Source organism: Rhineura floridana, chromosome 1 (genome assembly GCF_030035675.1).
Source record: "Rhineura floridana isolate rRhiFlo1 chromosome 1, rRhiFlo1.hap2, whole genome shotgun sequence".
NCBI lineage: Eukaryota > Metazoa > Chordata > Lepidosauria > Squamata > Rhineuridae > Rhineura > Rhineura floridana.
In genome coordinates this window covers 265151150-265175041 of record NC_084480.1, presented here as the reverse complement: position 1 = coordinate 265175041, position 23892 = coordinate 265151150, and the positions used below count along the sequence as shown (strand labels likewise).

The following is a 23892-nucleotide window of genomic DNA, read 5'->3' as shown; positions in this document are numbered from 1 at the left end:
ACAACATCAGAACATACCAGCAATGAAACACTGTTTTAAAATACACTACAAAACAATTTCTTTAAAAAGAATATTTAAAATTTTTAAAATGTCTGGGAGTATAAAAAGGTTTTCACCTGGCGCCGAAAAGACAGCAGCGTCGGCGCCAGGCGTACCTCATCGGGGAGACTATTCCACAATTCGGGGGCCACCACCGAAAAGGCCCTGGATCTAGTCACAGCCCTCCGAGCTTCTCGATGTGATGGCACTCGGAGGAGGGCCTTAGATGTCGAGCGCAGTGTACGGGTAGTTTCGTATTGGGAGAGGCGTTCCACCAGGTATTGCGGTCCCATGCCATGTAGGGCTTTATAGGTCAAAACCAGCACTTTGAATTTAGCCCGGAAACAAATAGGAAGCCAGTGCAGACGGGCCAGAACAGGTGTTATATGAGCGGACTGTCTGGTCCACATCAATAGTCTGGCCGCTGCATTCTGGACTAACTGTAGTTTCCGAACTATCTTCAAGGGCAGCCCAACGTAGAGCGCATTGCAGTAGTCCAACCTAGAAGTTACCAGAGCGTGAACAACTGAGGCGAGGTCATCACTGTCCAGATGTTAAACATCTTATGCATAATGGATGAATGCAAATTTGTATGACAAAAAGAAATAATACATTTGTTTTAACCCATAAACCTCTAAATTACTTATGCTGCAATCCTGTGCATGCTTGCCTGGGATTGAGTCCATTGAATTCAATAGGGTTACTCCTGAGTATGCATACATAGGATTGTACTTTTACTGCCCAATATAACATATCATAAGATAGCCTCGGTTGATGTGCCTCATTAGAATCTCTAAGATCTACTGAAGGGTGCCTTATTAATAATACCATCTATGTATCGAGTTCAGTCGGCAGGAACTGCTCCCCAGTTGTGACACTTTATCCTGCTGTAGACACATAAAAGTCCAAGCCTGAGCATCTTTGGAAGTGCTGCAAGGGTCCAACTAGACATGATTTTGCTGCCCTGGGCTCCTGCCGGGAGGAAGGGCAGGATATAAATAAAACAATAAAACAATAAATAAAATCCATTATCAGATCTCTCAGATGTTTCAAAATGATAAATGCAGCTGGGGGGGGGGAGATTCATCGTTATTTGAATTCATAGCCCTCCCTTCACTTCAAGGTCCAAGAGTGGGTTCCATACAATTCCATACAACAATTTAAATAAAACCATAATTTAAAAGATTAGTAACACTCTTATACTGCAAAAGATCTTATATTGCTCCACGCTAAAAGCTTGGACAAAGAGTTGCATCTTGACCTGCCAACTGGAAACTTACAATAGTACCAGATGCACCTCAGAAGGGAGGGAGTTCCATTGCCTGAGGATACCATAGAGAAGGCTCCACCAGCAACCATTGTGTTGGAAAAAAGGTTTTAAACCTTTTCTCCACACTATTTTGCAGACCTGATTTGGCCTCTCCTTTAAGCCACTTTTTTTCACTACAGGGAAAAAAAACACTTCAGTACTTATAAGGTACCTTTCCGTTTTCCTCCATAGGCAAAGAACACTTAGGAGGGATTCAGAACAGGCCCCTTATCCAAACTGGAGTAGGGGCAGTGGCTTCCTTTCCTTTTTTTTTAAAAAAGGGCAGGAGATACAATTGCAGTTCCTCCAATGACACACGTGGTTAAATCCTAAAACTTAATTGCTTCTGCTCGTTTGTGGAGCTCTGGTTAAATTGAGAAACCATGGGATTATCTATAATAGTGGAGGAATTTCAGAGAGTTTGATTAAATCTCATTTTGACAATGCTGTGAGATTATTTTTCTTACTTGCCACAAGCTTAAAGGATGGGTCATATTATATATCTAAAAGAACAAGAAACAAAAGGATTTTTTTTTAAAAAAAAAAGTGGTCACAGTATGCATGCTTATAAAGTTGTGCTTAGCATGTTCATACATAAAGTGCATTAAGGGGTAAGAGTCTGAAAGTTAGTGTGGTAACCACAGCCATTTACATTGATTGGTGAAGGCTTTGTTGGAGTTGCTGGCCCAAAAAACTGACAGGGTGCTTGATCTGGCTTTGTAATAGTTGGAAATGACATTTATTTATTTATATATCCCACCCTTCCTCCTAGTAGGATCCCAGGGTGGCAAACAAAAGCACTAAAAACACTTTAAAACATCATAAAAACAGACCCTAAAATACATTAAAACAAAACATCTTTAAAAACATTTTTAAGAAAGCTTTAAAAAATATCTTTTTAAAAAAAGTTTAAAAACGTATTTTTTTTTAAAAAAAGAAGATTTAAAAACATATTAAAAAGCAATTCCAGCACAGGTGCAGACTGGGATAAGGTCTCATCTTAAAACTCTTGTTGAAAGAGGAAGGTCATGTCATGCCCTATTGGCCTGGGATGAGCATTTGGTTTATACAGAACAGCACCAAACCAGACCTTAAGGAAACCCAGAAAGGCTTTTATATAGCATAGGATTATGTCTTGCTGCTTTGTATCTTTTGAGGTTGAATAATTATCAGCCTTCTTTATCAGCATACTAAAACCTGTTAAATGTGGTCAGTGCCATAATATGTTCAGGAGGGACAGAACTGTTAAAATACACATATAAGAAACCAAAACTACTGTAATGTTGATACTGGTGCTAGGTAAAATGTCTCTGCATAACAGAATATTTGACGCCAAGGTTTTTCTTTTCTATTTTGACTGACCATGATAACATTTCATTTATTTAATACTCCAGAATCTTTAGCAGAGCAGTGGGAGGGGGATTTGAGGGGAGACATTTCAAATGACTACAGAATGCAGCCTGCTCTTTCATGACTGAATGAAATGTGTTCTGGTAGCAAAATGTGATTAGTGAACTCTTTGGAACACACTGTCACATTCATCTTTGGTGCTTATTAATATTTTCTTTTTGGAGGAAAATACATGTACGTTACTGATAAAATGAGAATATATGTATGCAGTGGAATTGGCTGACCTAGATTTAAGGTTGAGCATCAGATTTTTCAAAAGCTGAATGTGGCTTACTTTTTGCATTGCTACACCTTTACAAGAAGAGATCTTGGTATAAATTTGATGCTAAATATCAGCCATTACATACTTCTACATATTCTGTTAGCAAAATGAATCAGCCAGGGAGCCAAACTGATTTGGGTTCAAAGCTGGTTTTGATTCAAGGTTCAACAGAGGTGTTCAAATAGTGGCTCAGGTTGTGTTTGGCTTTGGGAAAAATAAATGTTCAGTTCCTATTAACATTTTATTTTACGTAGAATAATTTATGAAACACTTAATCAAAAAATCCCCATGCAGTGTACATAAAAACAATACAAAACCAATTATTAATAATATACAAACAAAATCTGGAAAAGTTAAAAACAAGCATACATAACTAGATGATATGGCCTGATAGACTTGCTGAAACAAAAAATGTTTTTAGCAGGCTTCTGAAAAAGTTTAATGAGGATTCCTGTCTAGTGTTAATAGGCAGGGAGTTCCAAACCACAGGTGCTATCACTCAGAAAGTTTCATGATCCTTGTAAGAGTGCAAATTCCATAGACTGAAGCAGTCAAGTAGGCACCTAGGAGGCAAGACAGTTCCTCAAGAAAACTGGTTGCAAGCCTCTACATGCTTTATATACTACTACTAATAAGACAGTGAACTTGGCCCAGTAGTGAACAGGCAGCGAGTGCAGATAATTGAGGAAAGGTGTGATTTGCTGACGGGATCTTACTCCCATCAACAATCATGCTGCAGCATTCTGCACTAACTGCAGCTTCCGGACTAACTACAAGGGAAATCCCACTTAGAGTGTGTTGCAGTAATCCATTCTTGAAGGTACCAAAGCCTTGGTTGCTATAATCAAACAATCCTGCTTCAGGAAAAGCTGTAGGCAGAGCTTGGAAGATTACTTTAAAAAAGTAATAAATTACAGTTACAATTACTTGGCCCAAAAAGTAGTAATTACCATTACAATTACAATTGCTCTGAAAGTAACTGATTACTTTACTTTTTCTCAAAAGTAACCACTACAATTACATTTCAGTTACTTTTTTTAAAAAACTCCTACAAGGTGCTGGCCTTGGCTGCTGCACATCTAAGAAGCCTAAAACAATATTAAAAATAAACACACACACACACAGGGGGTAGTAGAATAAAAAAAAATATCCATAAGATTAACATAATGGCATAACAGAATCTCACATCCCCCCAAGCAATGAAGATACCCCAACTCTTGAAATCAAATTTTACACTTGAAATGCTTTTATAATATGTTTCTGTTATGTCTCAAAAGAACAAGATGCTCAAAGAGCATGTCAGACAAGGAATGTCTTTTTACAGTCATTACGTTGCCACTAGTACTGAACAGGCGTTCTACTGCGGCGCTTGAAGGCATGCCTGTGTTGTGCTGCAAAAAACACCACAGCACACGTGGAAAGCCATGGAGTGATGACACTTCCCTGCTGGGAGACCTCAGGTACCTCACCAGTTCCTCCTCAGCAGTTTCCACTGCTGACTTCTTGCCCTGGGGCAGAAAGTTAAAGAAGTCATCTTCTAAGTCATCTCCTTCCTGGTCTTTATCTGAAGACTGATCACTGTCCTCATTAAGTACACCCATCTTTATTTCAGCTTTCAACAAGGCTTCCATTGTGTATCTAAGAAAGAGAGAGGATATGTTAACACATATATGTTAGGAAACCATCATCTGCTCTTCATTTCCTGGTGCTTGTCATGTCCCCTGGTTCAGGGTCCAGCCTGAGCCTGTGGATGATGACATGAAAGGTAGGAAGGTGACCAAGTCACCACACTCATGGGGCAGCACAGCAGACCCTTAAGGATTACCTGCAGCAACCCAAGGTTGTGATGAGGAGCCCCAGGAAGAAAAGGACCAGCCCCTGCCTACCACCTTAAGCCCTCTGATGCCTCCCTTGAGACAACATTTCCCTTGGAGTAATCCACCCAAAGGGCTTCCCTAATGTTCTTACTTGTTGGTATGGGTGGCGGCCTGACACGATTCCAGCCGATCTAGTTTGAAGCGAGGGTGTAGGCAGGCTGCCAGAAGAAGCCTCTTGTCCTCCCAGATAGCTGCAAACCGCTTTCTTAGGGCTTTGCGCACACCTCTCAGCAGCTGAAAACAATATGTGTACCTCTCAGGTTTGTTTTCCAGTCCTTCTAACTTGCGGTCCAGATTGCAGAGCGTTGGTAGCAAATACCCCATGAACATGCCGTTCTCCCGTTGCAGGATATCTAGGGACTGGGCCAGTGGCTCCATAATCTCTGTGTATTCCTGTACCACTTCAATCTCAGCAGCTGTGATCCTGGACAAGGAGCAGCGGTCCATTATGGCATGCATTTTTAGTGGCACAGTTGACAGGAGCTCATGTAGTTGCTTCAACGCATCAAAGGTGGAATTCCACCTGGTCTTATTCGGTACCTTCAGATACACACCACATTGCGCACGGATATACTCAGCAATCTGGGCTGACTGGTTCTGCTTGGACCACAACTTGCTGCACTTTCCCATCAAGGAACGAAACTGTTTCTTGAAAGGACCAAGAAGACTACTTTTGAAGGAGTCAGAAAGCATGGCCTCTATGTCTTGTGTTGCCACAAGGTTGAGGGTGTGGCTAGCACATCTCTGGTGTGGTGGTAAAACAAAATCCTCTCCTGAGTCTGCAGCTTCTTCGTCTGCCTCAGGTCCTGTGTTCAGGATCTCACAGATAGGCACAAACTCCACCTCAGCCTCCTCCTCCTCCTGGTTATCACCATCATCGTCACTGGTGCCTGCAGCTTCCACTGGTTCTTTGGCCATGAAAACTCTGAACGCTTTCACAAAGTTGGAGCCATTGTCTGTAGTAGTGCACATAACTTTGTTGTGGATCCTGTACTGCACATGTACATCATGCAGTGCTTTTGAAAGGACATCGTATGTATGGCGCCCCTTCAGACGCTTACAAGCCAAGGCCCCGACCTCACGTTTCAGGGTAGTTGGGTTGATCCAGTGGGCTGTTACCCCAAAGTAACTCTTCTTGCCATTGGTCCAACAATCTGCAGTGGTTGCTATATATGCCACAGCACCCATTCGGTTTGCAAGAGTTTCTCTCATGTGGCATGCTCTCTTCTCAATTCTGTCTCTCAGAGTCTTGGCACATATGATGGTGAGATCTTTGGGGAGTCCAATGCGAACCAGATTAATGAATGATGGTTTGTCCACAGTCTGAAGTGGTAATGTCTCCTCTACAATGAAATCAATGATTCTCCTGTCGAGATTGCTCCCTGCCAGATCCCCACCTCTCAAGGGTTGTCTGCTGCTGCTTCAGCATTTTGGGAGGAGGGGTGTCATGCATTGGTTCAGGAAGGCCACGTCTCCTTGCCTTTATTGCTTCTTCAATTGCTCTCAGCTTCTCAGGGTGTGCCCTCTGAGGAAGAAGAACAAAGCATGAATCCAAGAAAAAATGGAAGAGGAACTTCACAATTTAAACATAAATAGACAATGGACACTCTTTGAGGACCAGCATGACAAAGGCTTACCTCAAAATGTTGCTTCACATTGGATGAGGAGGAAACAGCTGATCTCAGATTTTTGATCCTTGGAAGGCAGTAATTGCGTCGTACAACAACATTTTCCCCACTCTGGCTCACAAATGTACAAGCTTTCTCAAAGCCAAACCATGGTACTTGCTGTTCTGCAGATGTGGCTGTGGGCAACTGGCACTGCTTCATGCCCTCCTCCTCCTCATGCACAGGGCCTCCTTTCTGAACCTCACTTTCTAGTTTTGCCTCCTCAGGATCAACAAGCTGTGACTCAAGTGGCCGCACTAACTGACTGCTGCTCTCAGCAGCAAAACCTGCAACAGGCGTCTCTGTAATAAACAAGAGATAATGCTCCTATATGGGTGAACTTCAGCTGTGATGTGCCCCCATCTCTTCCCCATGCTGCAAGATCCCCCAGTCAGAGTGGAAGTAAGCAGGTCGATAGCACAATTAAAAGAGATCCTATTGCATCATTTTTGCTCACTGAATAACCCTGCCTGGGCCAGTCTAACCTACTATCTCACAGGGTTGTTGTGAGAACCAAATGAGACTAGGGTTCAAATCCCCACATAGCCATGAAGCTCACTGGGTGACCTTAGGCCAGTCACTGCCTCTCAGCCTCATGAAAACCCTATTCATTGGGTCACCATAAGTTGGAATCAACTTGAAGGCGGTACATATATTTTTTATTTTGAATATGATGATTATGATAATAAATATGCAGCATTTCAAATTAATTCTGTATGAGAAGCATTCCATGCCAAGCTTGGAAAACCAAGGATGAGGTATAAAATGTAGACAAAAATACTTTTGACAAAATGCCGTTTATCTTTTATATCTATATCTATAATTAGCAATACAGCTGAATGATGTATGTAAAGTATTTTTTCTTTCCCTTTTCTTTTTTATTAATATTTTAGTACTACTGCTAAAGTTCTGATGAAAGAATAAAGCATTCATTAGCCAAATTCAAATGATTAGAACACATCACATCAATTCCACTGAAGTTGGAGTTTTTGCCATAGAAAATGAAAAAAACATATAACCTATGATAGCCCAATAGACAATCAGAACTAATATAAAACCCTATTGCTTCTCATTTGCAAATCTTGCAAGATCTAAGGTAACTCTAGATCATGTGAGTTCAGGTGATGCATGTTATGTACATTTGTATAGATATTAGCAGAGATTGTCAAAAGTCTATCTCTCTCTGGGACTGGGAATCTCTCTCTTTCTCACAGAACATGAGTTTGAGAGCTGGGGGACTGAGAGGAGGAGCTGCAAGGACCCTACTTCTCACCTCATCTCTGCCAAGAACAAAAAAATCAGCCTTAAGCCATTTATTATACGCCTAATGATTTTTTATTTTTATTATTATTATTACTGAGACAGTTTTTGTCCCACATACAATTCAGTCTTGTGATTAAACAGGACAAAAATACAAATAAAAAGAAAGATGGAGTTCAAATAAATATACAATAAAAAGCTAGCCGGCATTTTAAAAGGCAGGAGTGCTCTGTCTGGATAAATACAGCACACAGGTAGGCATGGGAACAAGGGGGAGAGTTCAAAAAGGGGGGGAAGGAAGAGAAGTAGGCCAGAGCTTGGAAAAGTTACTTTTTTGAACTACAGCTCCCATCAGCCTAATCCAGTGGCCATGTTGCCTAGGGCTGATGGGAGTTGTAGTTCAAAAAAGTAACTTTTCCAAGCTCTGAGTAGGCTGAAGTTTCAGAAGTGCCTTGTGATTGATGGAGGGGGCGGCAACGAGGCAAGGAGAGGCAGTGGGGGGCAGAAGGGGGCATGGGGTGGGTGGGGGGAGGGCAAAAATGCCACAGGGGGGGGCAGAAGGGGCCGCGGGGGGGGCACACACACACACACACACACACAAATCATCATCATTCACCTCCACAGCTCTTTGCCATTCTGCTGCTGCCTTCTCCTCCGTTGTCCTTGCCCTGGCTTTTTCCTCCGGCGTCCATTTTTTCCTCTCAGACGCTAGCAGGCCCTGCCTATTCACCTCTTCCCTCGTGCATCCTAACACAGATCACGAGGGAAGAGACAGTCTGCGCAGAGGTCCAATCAGTGTGAGGCACATGTCTTGTGTTAACCAATCACAGCCAGGAGCTGACTTCCCCTTGTTCCCGCCCCCAAGTAACGTCCAACCTAATGTGGAAACGTTAAAGTTGCAGCTGAAAAGTAGGGAAATTACTAGTCGTTCCGTTACTTGCCAAATGTAATGGAATTACCCACTCGTTATTTAAAATTGTAATGAATTACAAGTAACTCGTTAAAAATAATGAGTTACTTCCAAGCTCTGGCTGTAGGCTATTGCACCAGCCATAGCTGGTGAAAGGCATTTGTAGCCACAAAAGTTACTTGGGCTTCTAGTAACAAAGCTTAATCCAGGAGCACTCTCAGACTGCGTACCTGCTCCTTCAGAGGAAATAGAACTCTGTCCAAATCAGGCAACCAACCTATTTCTCAAACACAGGAACCACTCATCCACAAAGCTTCCATCTTGCTGGGATTAAAACTCAATTAATTTGCCCTTAACTAGCCCACCACAGCATCTGGGAGTGGTCCAGAGCCCACACAGCTTCTACCAATTCAGATGTTATGGAGGAATAAATCTAGGTCATCAGCATACTGATAGTAACTTGCCCCAAATCTCCTAATAACTGCTCCCAATGGCTTCATAAACATATTAAATACATTAGGACTAGAACAGTGCCCTGTAGTACTTCGTAAGGGGCCAGAGTACTCTCCCAATGTTAATCACTGGACTCAGCCCCATAGGTAGGGCCAGAACCACTGTAATACAGTGCCCCCAACAACCATTCCATGGAGCCAGTCTAGGAGATTACAGTAGTCAATGGTATCAAAACAAAAAGAACACAACATGAATATGAACTGTTGAAATGTTAGGCCGGAATAAACACTTAAACAGGTCTATCCATGTTGTGTTCTTTTTGTTTTACCTTGGTACCTTGAAGTTTTTCCTGTCCTGGGTTTTGTGCTTGTTAATGCTTCCCTGTTGGCTTCACTCAATGGAATCAAAAGCCAGAGAGACCAAGAAGAACATACAAGGTCACTCTTCTGTACCATTCTCAATAAAGCTATTCCTTCAGGGTGGCCAAGACCAACTTGGTCTCATGGCCAGGCATGAACCCAGATTAGAATGGGTCTATAATGACTATCCACCAAGAATGTCTGCAGTTGTGCTGCCACAATCCAGATATTAGGGACAGGCAAACCTTCGTATGAGAAATAGCAATTCTTTTGCTAATTATCAAAATCCACAGGATAAACACCTTTGTTCTCCCCAGATCATTCAAGCAGATTGTTTTTTGTGCACATGCATTGAAAAGTGCATTTTGAGAATGTGTCATGCATAGTCTGATGTCATGATGCATTCATGTCATGTGTCACTACACTCACTGTTTCTTAACATGTTGTTGTTTTGTTGTTGAAGAATTTCAGATCCCCAAAACTTTAAAACTGATTGGTTCATTGGTCAGAGTTACTGAAGAGTTAAAATAAAATTCCAAGCATGTGTGCACTGAAAATGGGACATTTTCAGTTGCTTCATAAGTAAAAGGTTACAGCAGTTAACATCTGAACATGTGTAAAGATGGTGGTAGTTGATGTTTAGTCATGCAGAATGCACATACACAGAAACTACATGCAATTAATTCTGGCTTGAATCATGAGAATATTTAGAGAGAACTGGGCTCTGTATGCATCTGGGCATTTTGAAACTTAACATATTAACCCACAAACTGAAATTCTGAGTTTCAGCTGCATCACTAATAAACACCAGGGAGTCAAACTAGGGAATCCAACAGTTCCATGAAAAAACTATTCCAGCTCAGCATGTGAATGTTTTCATTGGTCCGTAGGTATGAGGAAACTGGTTCAGTGCAGTGAAGGAATGGAGAGCTTTAAAATAATTGTCCAACATGCTTCAAACTCATGAATTTCTTCTGCACCCATAATAAATTTTCAATCGGTAATAAAAGCTTGTCAGACCTACGGTGCCAGAGGGCAAAATGTTTTGTTACCATATGTCGACACTGACGGCTTAGATGCCCTACCATTCTGTACTTGAATCAATTCAAAAGCCATTATTAATAACTTAAGGCTGCAGTTCTGTCCCATTAAACTCAGTGCAACTTACTTCAGAACACATGCTTAGGATTACACTTCACAGCCCATATAAGAACACTCAAGGAAACCAAGGCCTCTCAAGGCTTCAAACAATCTCTTAATATATCAGACCAGAAGTGCCCAGGAATCAGGATGCCGCTTCTTCGGGAGGAGAAAGACGTAAGCAGAGCAAGGCTGCAATCTTGCGCATGCTTACATAGGACTAACCTCACTGAACAAAGGGCTCTTGGAGTCTGAGTAAATATGCATTGGATTGTGCTGTAAGAAACACAAAACTCATGCACATCTTCAGTAGAAAAGTCTGAACGCTCCCCAATACAAAACACTTTCACATGCATCTCTCCTGAACCAGAATTTCAAAATCATGACATTGTAAAATAATTCTGTAAAATTAAGTATTTCATACCACGACATCTCTCCAGATCAAACTTTATTTTATTCATGAGAACAACAATATCAGCTTTTAAAAATAAATAAATATAACAAATATAAATAACATTTAACTGATAACTTTCTAGGGTTTGGATGTTGAGAGAGAGCATCTAATAGGGTAGAGTGGGTATCCTAACCTTGAAGAATTTTGTTTCAGCCCTTTTTTTAATGGAATGTTAAATTCGGAATATGAGAAGCCATCAATACAATAATTAGCCATTTGCTTCCTCACAGTTATTTGAACTTAGAAAGGGCACCTGTAAAAATTGACATTTATCTCCCTTGCTGTTTGTTTCATATATTGCACTCTTGGTGATTATGACAAAGACCAATGACATTCGGGGCTGAGCAGTGACCCATTTACAATTACCCAATTCACAAGTGGTGCTTTACTGACATGTGGATCCCTTAAAGTCATTTAAAGAGTACAAAACACAGCTGAATTTGGATTGTAGAAAGTTCATTTTTGAGCACTATTTCCTATCTGGAAGCCACAATATGACAACGACATGCAGTCTCTGACCTTAGGTATCTTTGGGTCTTGCTGGGCTTTTGTGGGGGTGGGGGGAGAGAATGAGGAAAGAAGGGTCATCTCAATATATGGGGAATCATGTGGGCAATCCGTGGCCTACAGGCTGCCTGTAGCCTCCCAATATTCATTACCATCACTGCTATTTTTAATATCATTGCCAATTTTATTGATAATTTTGCCTATCCCACCACCCACCCCACTCAATGCCACTGCTTGCTGTCAAATGTTCTTGCCAGTGCTGTTCCAGCCAGTGCTGTTCTCATAGGAGTGCTCTATGGTCATTCTGGCAACCATACTCAGAGGGTTCAGCTGGTAGAGCATCTACTCAGTGCTCTACTTAGTACAGTCCATGGTTGTGATTGTGAAGGGGATTGATGGCACGCAAGGTGGGTTGTCCCATATAAATTGCACATCCCATGTAAATTGCACTCCCCACTCATCTCACCAAACAGCCATTTGATAAGCTCCTCAATAGGTGTGTATTGGAGGGGGGACAATCTGGGACAAAGATCTGTTACTTTTTTTGCAGGTGGACCCCTCCTGACCCCCTCTGTGTGTCTCTACATCCAACCAAGTTGCCGTGTGCTTGCTTTTAAAAGCTATGCCATTCCCTCTTGCCTCCAGAGAGACAAGGAGAATCCAGCACAGTCAACAATCACTCCAGCCAATTAGCCAAAGTAGAGGGTGGGGGAAGAGGGCCACTCTGGGGGGGGCATAGGGCTAGGAGTGGGGCAAAGCAGCATTTTCTCTCAGAGAAGGAGAACAAAGGAAGGCAGCCTGAAAGAAGGAAGGCTGCTTGTAAAATACAAAGTGTGTTGCTTGTAAAACATTTCTTCTCTTGATGGTGCTTTTTGCAGATTGTCTGTGAGAAAGGGGAGGGGGGGAGGCAAAGGGCTAAGAAGAGTGAAGGTATTTTACAGATATCATTGCATGCAACAGAACTCCTCACAGCTGATCTACAAAAAGCAGGTTTCTTTCCCTTGTAAAATGCAGGTAGCCTTGCTCTTCACCCACTTTCTTAGCCCATTGCTCTTTCTGTCTTCCCCCTCTCCCCCTCCAACTTTTTCACAGACTATCTGCCAAAACCGCAACTGAAGGAAAAGAACCCCTTTACAAGCAATTCCCCTTATATTTTACAGGCAGCCTTCATTCTTCCTTTCTTCAGGCTTCCTTCCTTTGCCCGTTCTTTGTGAGGAAATGCCACCACACCTCACTCTTCTTAGCCCTTTTCTCTTTCCCTCATTCCCCGCACACCCTCTGTGATGGCTGCAGTGAGTCTGTGCAAGGAGAAAGAATTGCTTGTCAAGCAATGCCCCTTGTATTTTGCAGGCATCATGTGCAAGAAAGAAATCCTTCTCTCAGGGGGAAGAAACTGTTATATAGTGAGCATAACGGAGACCTGGTGGAATGGAGAAAACCAGTGGGATACAGTTATCCCTGGATATAAACTATATCAGAAGGAAAGGGAAGGATGTATTGGTGGCGGTGTCGCTCTATATGTGAAAGAAGGCATTGAATCCAGCAAGCTCGAAACTCCAAAAGAGGCGGACTCCTCCACAGAATCGTTGTAGGTGGTGATACCATGCCCCAGGAGGGATTTAATACTGGGAAACATCTATCGTCCCCCTGATCAAAATGCTCAGGGAGACCTTGAGATGTGATATGAAATTGAGGAAGCATCCAAACTAGGAAATGTGGTAGTAATGGGTGACTTCAACTACCTGGACATAGACTGGCCGCATATGTGTTCCAGTCACGACACAGAAGCAAAATTTCTAGATGTTCTAAATGACTATTCCCTAGACCAGTTGGTCATGGAACCGACCAGAGGGACGGCAACCCTGGACTTAATCCTCAGTGGGGACCGGGACCTGGTGCAAGATGTAAGTGTTGTCAAACTGAATGGGAGCAGTGACCATAGTGCTATTAAACTAAACATACATGTAACTGGCCAACTGCCAAGAAAATCCAACATGGTCACATTTGACTTCTAAAGAGGAAACTTCACAAAAATGAGGGGATTGGTAAAAAGAAAGCTGAAAAACAAAGTCCAGAGGGTCACATCACTCGAAAATGCTTGGAAGTTGTTTAAAAACACTATATTAGAAGCTCAACTGGAGTGCATACCGCAGATCAGAAAAGGTACCGCCAGGGCCAAGAAGATGCCAGCATGGTTAACGAGCAAAGTCAAGGAAGCTCTTAGAGGCAAAAAGTCTTCCTTCAGAAAATGGAAGTCTTGTCCGAATGAAGAAAATAAAAAGGAACACAAACTCTGGCAAAAGAAATGAAGAAGACAATAAGGGATGCTAAAAAAGAATTTGAGGAGCACATTGCTAAGAACATAAAAACCAACAACAAAAAATTCTATAAATACATTCAAAGCAGGAGACCATCTAGGGAGGCGATTGGGCCCTTGGATGATAAGGGAGTCAAAGGTGTACTAAAGAACGATAAGGAGATTGCAGAGAAGCTAAATGAATTTTTTGCATCTGTCTTCACAGTGGAAGATATAGGGCAGATCCCTGAACCTGAACTAACATTTGCAGGAGGGGATTCTGAGGAACTGAGACAAATAGTGGGAACGAGAGAGGAAGTTCTAGGCTTAATGGACAATATAAAAACTGACAAATCACCGGGCCCAGATGGCATCCACCCAAGAGTTCTCAAAGAACTCAAAGGTGAAATTGCTGATCTGCTAACTAAAATATGTAACTTGTCCCTCGGGTCCTCCTCCGTCCCTAGGACTGGAAAATAGCAAATGTAACGCCAATCTTCAAAAAGGGATCCAGGGGGGATCCCGGAAATTACAAGCCAGTTAGCTTAACTTCTGTCCCTGGAAAACTGGTAGAAAGTATTATTAAAGCTAGATTAACTAAGCACATAGAAGAACAAGCCTTGCTGAAGCAGAACCAGCATGGCTTCTGCAAGGGAAAGTCCTGTCTCAGTAACTATTAGAATTTTTTGAGAGTGTAAACAAACATATAGATAGAGGTGATCCAGTGGACATAGTGTACTTGGACTTTCAAAAAGCTTTTGACAAGGTACCTCACCAAAGACTTCTGAAGAAGCTTAGCAGTCATGGAATAAGAGGAGGGTCCTCTTGTGGATAAGGATGATACTAAATTGTTCAGGGTTGTTAAAACAAAAAGGGATTGCGAAGAGCTCCAAAAAGACCTCTCCAAACTGAGTGAATGGGCGGGAAAATGGCATTCAAAGAAGCTGAATGTTGGATGGCTTTAAAAGAAGATTAGACAAATTCATGGAGGACAGGGCTATCAATGGCTACTAGCCGTGATGGCTGTGCTCTGCCACCCTAGTCAGAGGCAGCATGCTTCTGAAAACCAGTTGCCGGAAGCCTCAGGAGGGGAGAGTGTTCTTGCACTCAGGTCCTGCTTGCGGGCTTCCCCCAGGCACCCGGTTGGCCACTGTGAGAACAGGATGCTGGATTAGATGGGCCACTGGCCTGATCCAGCAGGCTCTTCTTATATTCTTATGTTCTTATGTTGTGGGGTTTTTTTGCAAATCAGCTGTGAGAGGGACCTCTCTTGCATACAACAATACTTGCAAAATACCAGCTTCTTTGTTTCTACCCCCATGGGGTGGGGAGAAAGAACCACTTTGCTAGCCCTATGTTTGGTGCTTTGCAAAGCACTAAGCACAGCGCTAGCATAGCCCCATGTGTAGTGATTTCCAAGCACCTGATTGCCAGTAGGTTGTTGTGGCTTGAGGACCCCCTGCAAGGAGTTTTGATAGGTGGGTTGGAGAGCCCACCTATCAATCATTTGACACCATAATCATGTCATGTGATTGATAGCTGATGGCACCACCTGTCAAATTTAGCCTGTGAGGCTGATCTTGATGACTCATGAAGGGACCTTGCACCTAAATTTGCCACTACACTACTGCTCCTCATTCCACAATTAAATCATGGATTGGTATGGACTTACTATGAATTGACCTGACATTCACCAGCAGGAGCCCCAGAGTGGAAGACTGTTTAGTAGGACATCCAGACAAGCAATCAGACTGGTGCCTTCTGTTTTGTCCTTTTGGTGCTTGTTGAAGACATTCCTTTCAACAAGACTTCTAAGTGGAGATGTTTATCCCAGTTAGTATCTGTATTGGATCTGAATTGATTTTGTATGTGTGTGTGCTGTTGGTGTTGTTTAAATTTCTAAATATATAACTGCAACTCAGTGCTGATGAAGTTGTCCTTCTACCTTGGCAAGCCACTGTAGTCCCATGGTTCTACCAGCTTGGTAACAACACTGTAACCAAGCTGGGTTTCCCATGTTCCTCCAAGTGGCTTGCCAAGGTAGAAGTTACCCTTCAAAGGGAATGCCCCGGGCATTTCAATATACACCCACCCAATCCATGAGGGTTGTTAAAACAAAAAGGGATTGCGAAGAGCTCCAAAAAGACCTCTCCAAACTGAGTGAATGGGCAGAAAAATGGCAAATGCAATTCAATATAAACAAGTGTAAAATTATGCATATTGGAGCAAAAATTCTGAATTTCACATATACGCTCATGGGGTCTGAACTGGCGGTGACCGACCAGGAGAGAGACCTCGGGGTTGTAGGGGACAGCACGATGAAAATGTTGACCCAGTGTGCGGCAGCTGTGAAAAAGGCAAATTCCATGCTAGTGATAATTAGGAAGGGTATTGAAAATAAAACAGCCGATATCATAATGCCGTTGTATAAATCTATGGTGCGGCCGCATTTGGAATACTGTGTACAGTTCTGGTCGCCTCATCTCAAAAAGGATATTCTAGAGTTGGAAAAGGTTCAGAAGAGGGCAACCAGAATGATCAAGGGGATGGAGCGACTCCCTTACGAGGAAAGGTTGCAGCATTTGGGGCTTTTTAGTTTAGAGAAAAGGCGGGTCAGAGGAGACATGATAGAAGTGTATAAAATTATGCATGGCATTGAGAAAGTGGATAGAGAAAACTTCTTCTCCCTCTCTCATAATACTAGAACTCGTGGACATTCAAAGAAGCTGAATGTTGGAAGATTCAGGACAGACAAAAGGAAGTACTTCTTTACTCAGTGCATAGTTAAACTATGGAATTTGCTCCCACAAGATGCAGTAATGGCCACCAGCTTGGACGGCTTTAAAAGAAGATTAGACAAATTCATGGAGGACAGGGCTATCAATGGCTACTAGCCATGATGGCTGTGCTCTGCCACCCTAGTCAGAGGCAGCATGCTTCTGAAAACCAGTTGCCGGAAGCCTCAGGAGGGGAGAGTGTTCTTGCACTCGGGTCCTGCTTGCGGGCTTCCCCCAGGCACCTGGTTGGCCACTGTGAGAACAGGATGCTGGACTAGATGGGCCACTGGCCTGATCCAGCAGGCTCTTCTTATGTTCTTAATTCTGGATGGATACAGATCAGTTATTTCCCTTCCCATTCCATCCCAGCTTCTCCCAGAAAATGGAGTGGAGGTGGGGATGGGGAATTGCCTGGCAAAGAAAGGGGTTTATCTCCTTTGAATGCCATAAAGGGGGTGGGAGAGGATGTTCATAACACTTCCCTGGCATTTATAATTCCCATCATTTTTAAAATAAAGCCATGTAGGAGCCATGTTTTTTCTTCCAAGGGTCAAAGATGTGTCCTTCTGTAACAATGGGACATTGGAGATGTGACTGCAAGCTTGTTTGCTCTTGCAAAGGTGGGAGGGGAAATTTAACTTCAATGCTCTTTGTTGACCTGTCCCTGATTAGTATGTGAAAAATAACCATGGGATGTTTTACTGCCCCAATCCACTAACATTGACTGGGGTAGCAAATAAACTCTAATGGCAAAATTCAGTGCATTCTGGGACATTTTATTCCCTAGGTGTTTTTTTGTTTCTGGAAGGAAAACAGTAGGTGGTAACTGGCTGAAATTTGGGAGTGTTGTACGGGTGACAATTTGTGATAATGTCCTCAAAAGACTACTGTAGGTCTGCTACTGCTGCTACTACTACTACTGTAGGTCTACTTATAAGGTCTACTTATGTGCAAATTATAGAATGAAAATTGCACCAGTGTAGGTTTTTAGTCCACAAAATTGGATGAAGGGGTTTACATGTGTTTATGATTGTAGGGACCTGCTAAATATAGTGAGCGAATCAACTTGTACTCTAGATATTGGCTTATGGGAATGGTTCACTCATGCACATATCATGGATTGTTTCCAATGATAGGGGAAATGTTCTATATATTGAAAAAACAGGAAATGAATGAACATGAGATTGTTCCTCCACTATCACTTCTGCCCTTCCACTTCAATGCTTCATATTCTATTCCCTTTCCCCACCTTGGAATTGCAGCCTAAATGAAAGTTCAGACATCACTGAACACAGTGGGATCAGGGTATGATCTTTGGTGCCTTATAATTGCCATTGATGACCTACTCCACAAAAACATTTGTGCAAAGATCAGAATTTGTCCCTTTGTGTGTATATTACCTTTCTGGGGGGAAAAATCACTTGACTTTGCTCAGCTCTTCATTTGATCCCCAAGTATTTATTTCATTTTGACCTTTACTATCATTTTTTTCCAATTTGGTGTTTAGAAGCAACCTTTAACGTATTTCAGATAGAGCTATTTAATATAGTCCATTGTAACTCTCCAGCTTCATCATAATCTATTTTTCTAAGGAGGTCACCTTTAGAACAGGATGAGATTAATGTATTTTACTAACAATCTATCCTTTTTATGAGGTTGTCTAATTTGAAGCAGAGAATAGACCAATTCAGATGGCCTTATTTAATCCTTAAGAAATACCTTTTCAAAATCCTCTGTGGCATAAAAAAACCAAAATTGGCTGGCTTTTTAAATTACAAAATAACATGCTCTCCAAACTGTCTTTTGTTCTGAATAATATTTTATCATTTCCATTAGTTGTTTTCTGTAAAATACATCTTATCTGTCCTGAAATTCTGGTTTGTAGCTACAGTCAGTACAATATCAGTTGCTACATAAAACACTTTAAAGAGTTTATGTAAAATTAAAATGCAGTTTATAACAGTTGTTTTAGGAAAAGAGGCAATTCAGGTTTCCATACCTAGAACTTTCTGTTAATCCCCCTTTGTTCTGTTTACACGTAAAATCCCCATGTGATTATATTTGTTGGTTGAAGTGCTGTGAAGTGCTTGGATATGAGGGAAAGGAGCTGGTTTTTTGGATATGAAGGAAAGGAGTCATTTTTTATCTATCTATCTATCTATCATCTATCTATCTATGGTTTATTTCTGGTCTGCTCTGACAGTGGGGTGATAGGTTTCTGTCTCGTCATCTAATTAATACCTTTAATCTTTTTAAATGATTAAACTGTCTCCTTTTGGTTGCAAGGAGGACTAGAGAAAAGGCACATAAAACTAGAGGCTAATCCTTGCATTTTACTTCTTAATTTCTGCAATAGGGATTCCGTTCCTTTGCCTATTTATTTGAGAATTTCTTCAGAAGTTGGCAGAAAAAGACAACAGGAAGTTTCTTTAGGCTTTTCATTCAAGATTAGTCAGAACATTAAAACTAGGAGAGATAGAATATGAAGTTATTAGGATATGAGTGAATGGGGCACATGATTTCCATATCTGTTTAGGGTGGTTTTTTTAAAGATGCAAATGAAATGTTTCTTTTGTGAGCTCTACTTTGTTGTAGAGACTAGAGCCTTTTGTGCTCATTATTGCAAGGCAATATAAACTAAAAGTAAAATAACTATGAAACAAACAAACATGCATACTACAATGCTGAAAATTAAAAAAAAGTTATGGATTAGAAAATGTTATTGCTAGGGGTGGGGGAGAAATTCAATTCAGTTCACACTTAGAAGTAAATTTATCAAATTCATACTTTCTGAAACAATATGAGAATCAACACACAGCTGTTTTCAAAATATGAACGAATCTAAATTTTGCAATACAGTTCCCCAACCAATGTTTACAAAAATCATATATTAGGTAAAAGTGTGCATAAAATGAAAATAGCATACAAAAATGCACTATATCATCATCATCATTTATTACCTGCCTTGGGTGAATGGTGGGTAAATAATAATAATAATAATAATAATAAGACATTAAAACAATTAAAAACAACCCAAAATATCAAAATATGGTGGGCCAATCAATTCTGTTTTTTGCTTAGTCTTAGACCATTGCAGACATAGGTTGGGTCCTAAAAGTACATGTCTCAGTTGTCAATGGCCAGCGTAAAAACATGTGTCTTCAGCACTCACCTAAAAATGTACAGCAAAGTTGCCAGATGCACCTTGATGAGAGGGGAGCTCTACAACATAGGGACTACCATAGAGAATGCCCTCTCCCAGGCCATTACCCCTGAGCTTTCAAGGGTATTGGAATTACTAAAAGGGCCTCCTCTGATTATCTTTAAACCGAGAAGGTCTGTAAGGAAGGAGGTGGTCTTTCAGATATTTGGCACCCAAGTCATTTAGGGCTTTAAACAATAGTGTGACCACCTTGAATTAATCCCGGAAATGAACTGGTAACCAATGCAGCTGTTTTAAAACAGGGGTTATACGAGATCTAAAGGGAACCCCTGCCAGTAATCTGGCTGCTGCATTTTGGACCAGTTGAAGTTTCTGAGTTGTCTTCAAGGGCAGCCCCACGTAGAGCGCATTGCAATAATCCAGTCTGGAAGTTACCAGAGCATGGAGTACTGTGGCCAAGTCATCTCTGTCCAAGAGACGCCTAAGCTGGCAAACCAGCCTGAGCTGGAAAAAAGCACTCCATCCACTGAGCCTCCAGTGATAGTGTTGGATCCAGGAGTACCCCCAAGCTGCGAACCTGCTTCTTCCAGGGGAATGCAACCCAGTCTAAAACAGGCCATCTCCCAACCTCCTGGACATAGGACACATAACACCTCTGTATTTTCAGGATTCAGCCTCAATTTATTGTTCCACATCCAGCTCATCACTGCCTCCAAGTACCAGTTCAGCATCTCGACTACCTTTCCCAATTCAGATGGAACAGAGAGATAGAGTTGGGTGTCATCTGCATATTGATGACTCCTCACTCCAAATCTCTTGATGAAAGCTCCCAGCAGCTTCATATAGATGTTAAATAGTATGGGGGACAAGATGGAACCTTGCGGAACACCAAAGGACAACCCCTAAGGTGCTGAACAGTAGCCTCCCATAACACCTTTTTGGAAGTGCCTCTGGAGGTATGAGCAGAACCACTGAAGCACATTGCTGCCAACTCCCACCTTCCTGAGACATTCCAGAAGGATGCCATGGCCCACAGTCTCAAAAGCCACCAAGAGATCAAGGAATGAGTGGGGTTGCATTCCACTTATCTGTCTCCTGACAGATGCCATCAACCAGGGCGACTAAGGCAGTTTCACTGCCATGGCCAGGCCTAAAGCCAGTTTGGAATGGATCCAAGTAATCAGGTTCCTCCAAGCATGCTTGAAGCTGGACCAGCACCACCTTATTGAGCACCTTGCCCCCAAAGGGGATATTTGCCAGTGGGCAATAGTTGTTTAACACTTCTGGGTCCATGGAGGTCTTCTTAAAAAGGGGGCACATCATCTCCTCCTTCAAGGCAGATGGTACCTCCCCCTCCTCCAGTGAAGCATTAATCACTCCCTGAATCCACAAGAATCCCTAAGAAGCCAAGAAGGGTCGATGGGGGTAGGGGGTTGGCCACACTTCTTCAAGTAGCTTGTCCACATCCTCAGGCCATAATAACTGAAACTGATCCAGTACGGATGGAACAGACAGTGCTCTGGATGCCTCCATTGGACTTGCTCTAACTGTGGCATCCAACTCTGTCCGAATCTGGGCAATTTTGTCTCTAAAGTGCTTCTTAAAGTTGTTACACAATGCCTCCAAGAGTGTCAGAGCAACGTTTTCTTGGCCAGTCCATTCACCACTCAGAAAAGCTCTGCTTGTGGATGCAATGATGGCAGACAAGTAAGCTTTCTTCGCCACCACCATTGGCACATGGTAGGCACAGTGAGGTTCAGACCAAGATTTATGCCACCTGGGCTCCAGCTGCCAATTCTCTTGTTTTATTGTACATAGGTCACTGGGGTACCAACGTGACCTACATGCTCCACAGTGATGGCACTCAGGAGTGATTACGTCGATGGGTCTACACATCTTGCCATTCCACAGTGAGACAAGGGCCTTTACAGGAGCACCAGCCATGTCAGTCTGGAAATCCACCAGAGCATTCAGTAATCCATCAGATTCCATAAGTCTCCAAGGGTGGACCATCTCAGTAGGTCCTCCATCCTTGCAGAGTAGAGTTGCTACATTCAACACAAGCCTTACCAGGGAATGGTCTGTCCACGACAATGGACTCACAGCGAGTCCCCCCAATCACTGGAATATTACCAATCCACTCTGTGGCAAAAATACATCAAGGATATGCCCAGCCACATGTGTTGGACCATTGATGTATTGAGACAGCCCCATGCTTGTCATGGAAGCCATGAAGTTCCAAGCTAGCCCATTTGAGACAGCCTCAGTATGCATACTGAGGTCCCCAACACCACATCCAAGATTACCTCCACCAGCTTTGTTAGGGAAGTTGTAGCACAGTGTGGTGGCTGGTACACTAACAATATTCCCATTCTGTCTCTCTAGCCCCAAACCACAAACAATCCCTCAAACCCAGACACAGTGTGGACTGATATCCTGATGAAGAAAATTGATTTTTTTTATGGATGATTGCAACTCCTTCTTGTCGCCCCTCTGACCTGGAATGTTGCTGCACCAAGTACCCAGGTGGACAGAGCTGGGTTAGCACTGGGCCACCGAGCTCATCCACCCAGGTCTCAGTTATACACACCAAGACTGCCCCCTCATCCACAATCAAATTATAGATGGTAGATGTTTTATGTTGGGCAGACCTGGCATTTAGCACCACTGCCACAAGGCCAGGGGGTTGGCTGACTGGCATCCCCAAATTTTGAAACACAGCAGGCGAAGCAGAGGGGGCATGGGCTTTGATGTAACTAGCCATCCCCCTACCCCTTGTATACCTTCACCCACCAAATCTCCCCCTACCTACCATCACAGAGATGACAGTCCCACTCCCGTACTTCCTCTGTCCCTGGTCTAGACACATACTTCCCTGACTCACCTCTAGAAAAAAAAGGCATACAGCAGAGGCTGGAGGCAGAGAATATCAAACCAGGAGATAGTTAAACAAGAAAAACTATCAGATGAGACTCACACCCCAGCTCTCACCTGGGATAAAAACTCATCGCCCCCCTCCAACTCTCATCCAGGAAGGGCACAGTTTTATGCTGAATTGGACTTTCACTCCAGGGGCATGAAACCACTTTCCACCAACACACACCACTCCAGACCATCTCCAGCCTCTCATCCTACAAGTGGTCTAGAGAAAGCCATGACAATCTCCCCAAAGGGAAAAAACAACCACATATAAAACCATGCTCAATGAAACTAATTAAAAGGGGGTGAGAAATTAGGAGAAATTGCCTGGAAAAATGTGTATATTAGTCAAAACTGGCCCTCAACCCTCCCACCACTGTGCTCAGGGACCTGAGCCACTCCTGATTCAGATGTTACAGAGAAATAGAGCTGGGTATCATCAGCATACTGATTATCAACAACATTTGTTGACAAATTCATTGATGACACTTTGCTCCAGATCCCCTGACAGTTCCCAACAGCTTCATATATTTGTTAAATAGCATTTTTATTGTTATTTGTAATTAAATTTCTATCCTGCCCTTCGTCCCAGAAGATGCTCAGAGTGGCACTGGAGACAAATTAGTGCCCTGTGGCATCCCATTAGGGATGGATGAGAATTTTACTGAATTTGGATTTAGCACCAGATTTTTCAAATATAGACTATAGTTCTCCATCTTTGCAGAGTGATCCTGCTTGCTCTGAAGTTCAGCAACTTTCCCCTGATACTAGATTTTCCCCTTCAAATATTCCCCCAAATATAATCTTCACAGCACGGCAGTCCAGGATTTTTCTTTCTCTCTGCCACCTCCCTGCCACTTGAGTAATCCAAGTGGGAGGAAGCAAGCCAAGTCCCACCCATATGGAGGACTCTAGGTTTGCCAAGGAGGAGGTGGAGGGGGCACTGAAAGCTGCTTTCCTCCTTTCCTTTCCATTAGGAAAATGGCTGGTCTCTCTGTTTGCTAACTTGAAAACTGGCCAGTTTCAGTTACAGTGGCGGTGGTGAAACCACTTTCCTTTCCTTTATCAATATTTTATTTCAAATTATCCA

General features: G+C 42.5%; 1 protein-coding gene across 1 annotated transcript; it reads right to left on the bottom strand.

The window, feature by feature from the left end:
- Positions 1-4100: 4100 nt before the first annotated feature.
- Positions 4101-6004, bottom strand: LOC133371955 (uncharacterized). The gene is made up of 2 exons (XM_061600028.1): positions 4989-6004; positions 4101-4658 (listed from the first exon to the last, which is right to left on the bottom strand). The coding sequence occupies exons 1-2, from the start codon at positions 5867-5869 to the stop codon at positions 4268-4270; spliced, it is 1272 nt and encodes a 423-aa protein (XP_061456012.1). The 5' UTR covers positions 5870-6004; the 3' UTR covers positions 4101-4267.
- Positions 6005-23892: the final 17888 nt, after the last annotated feature.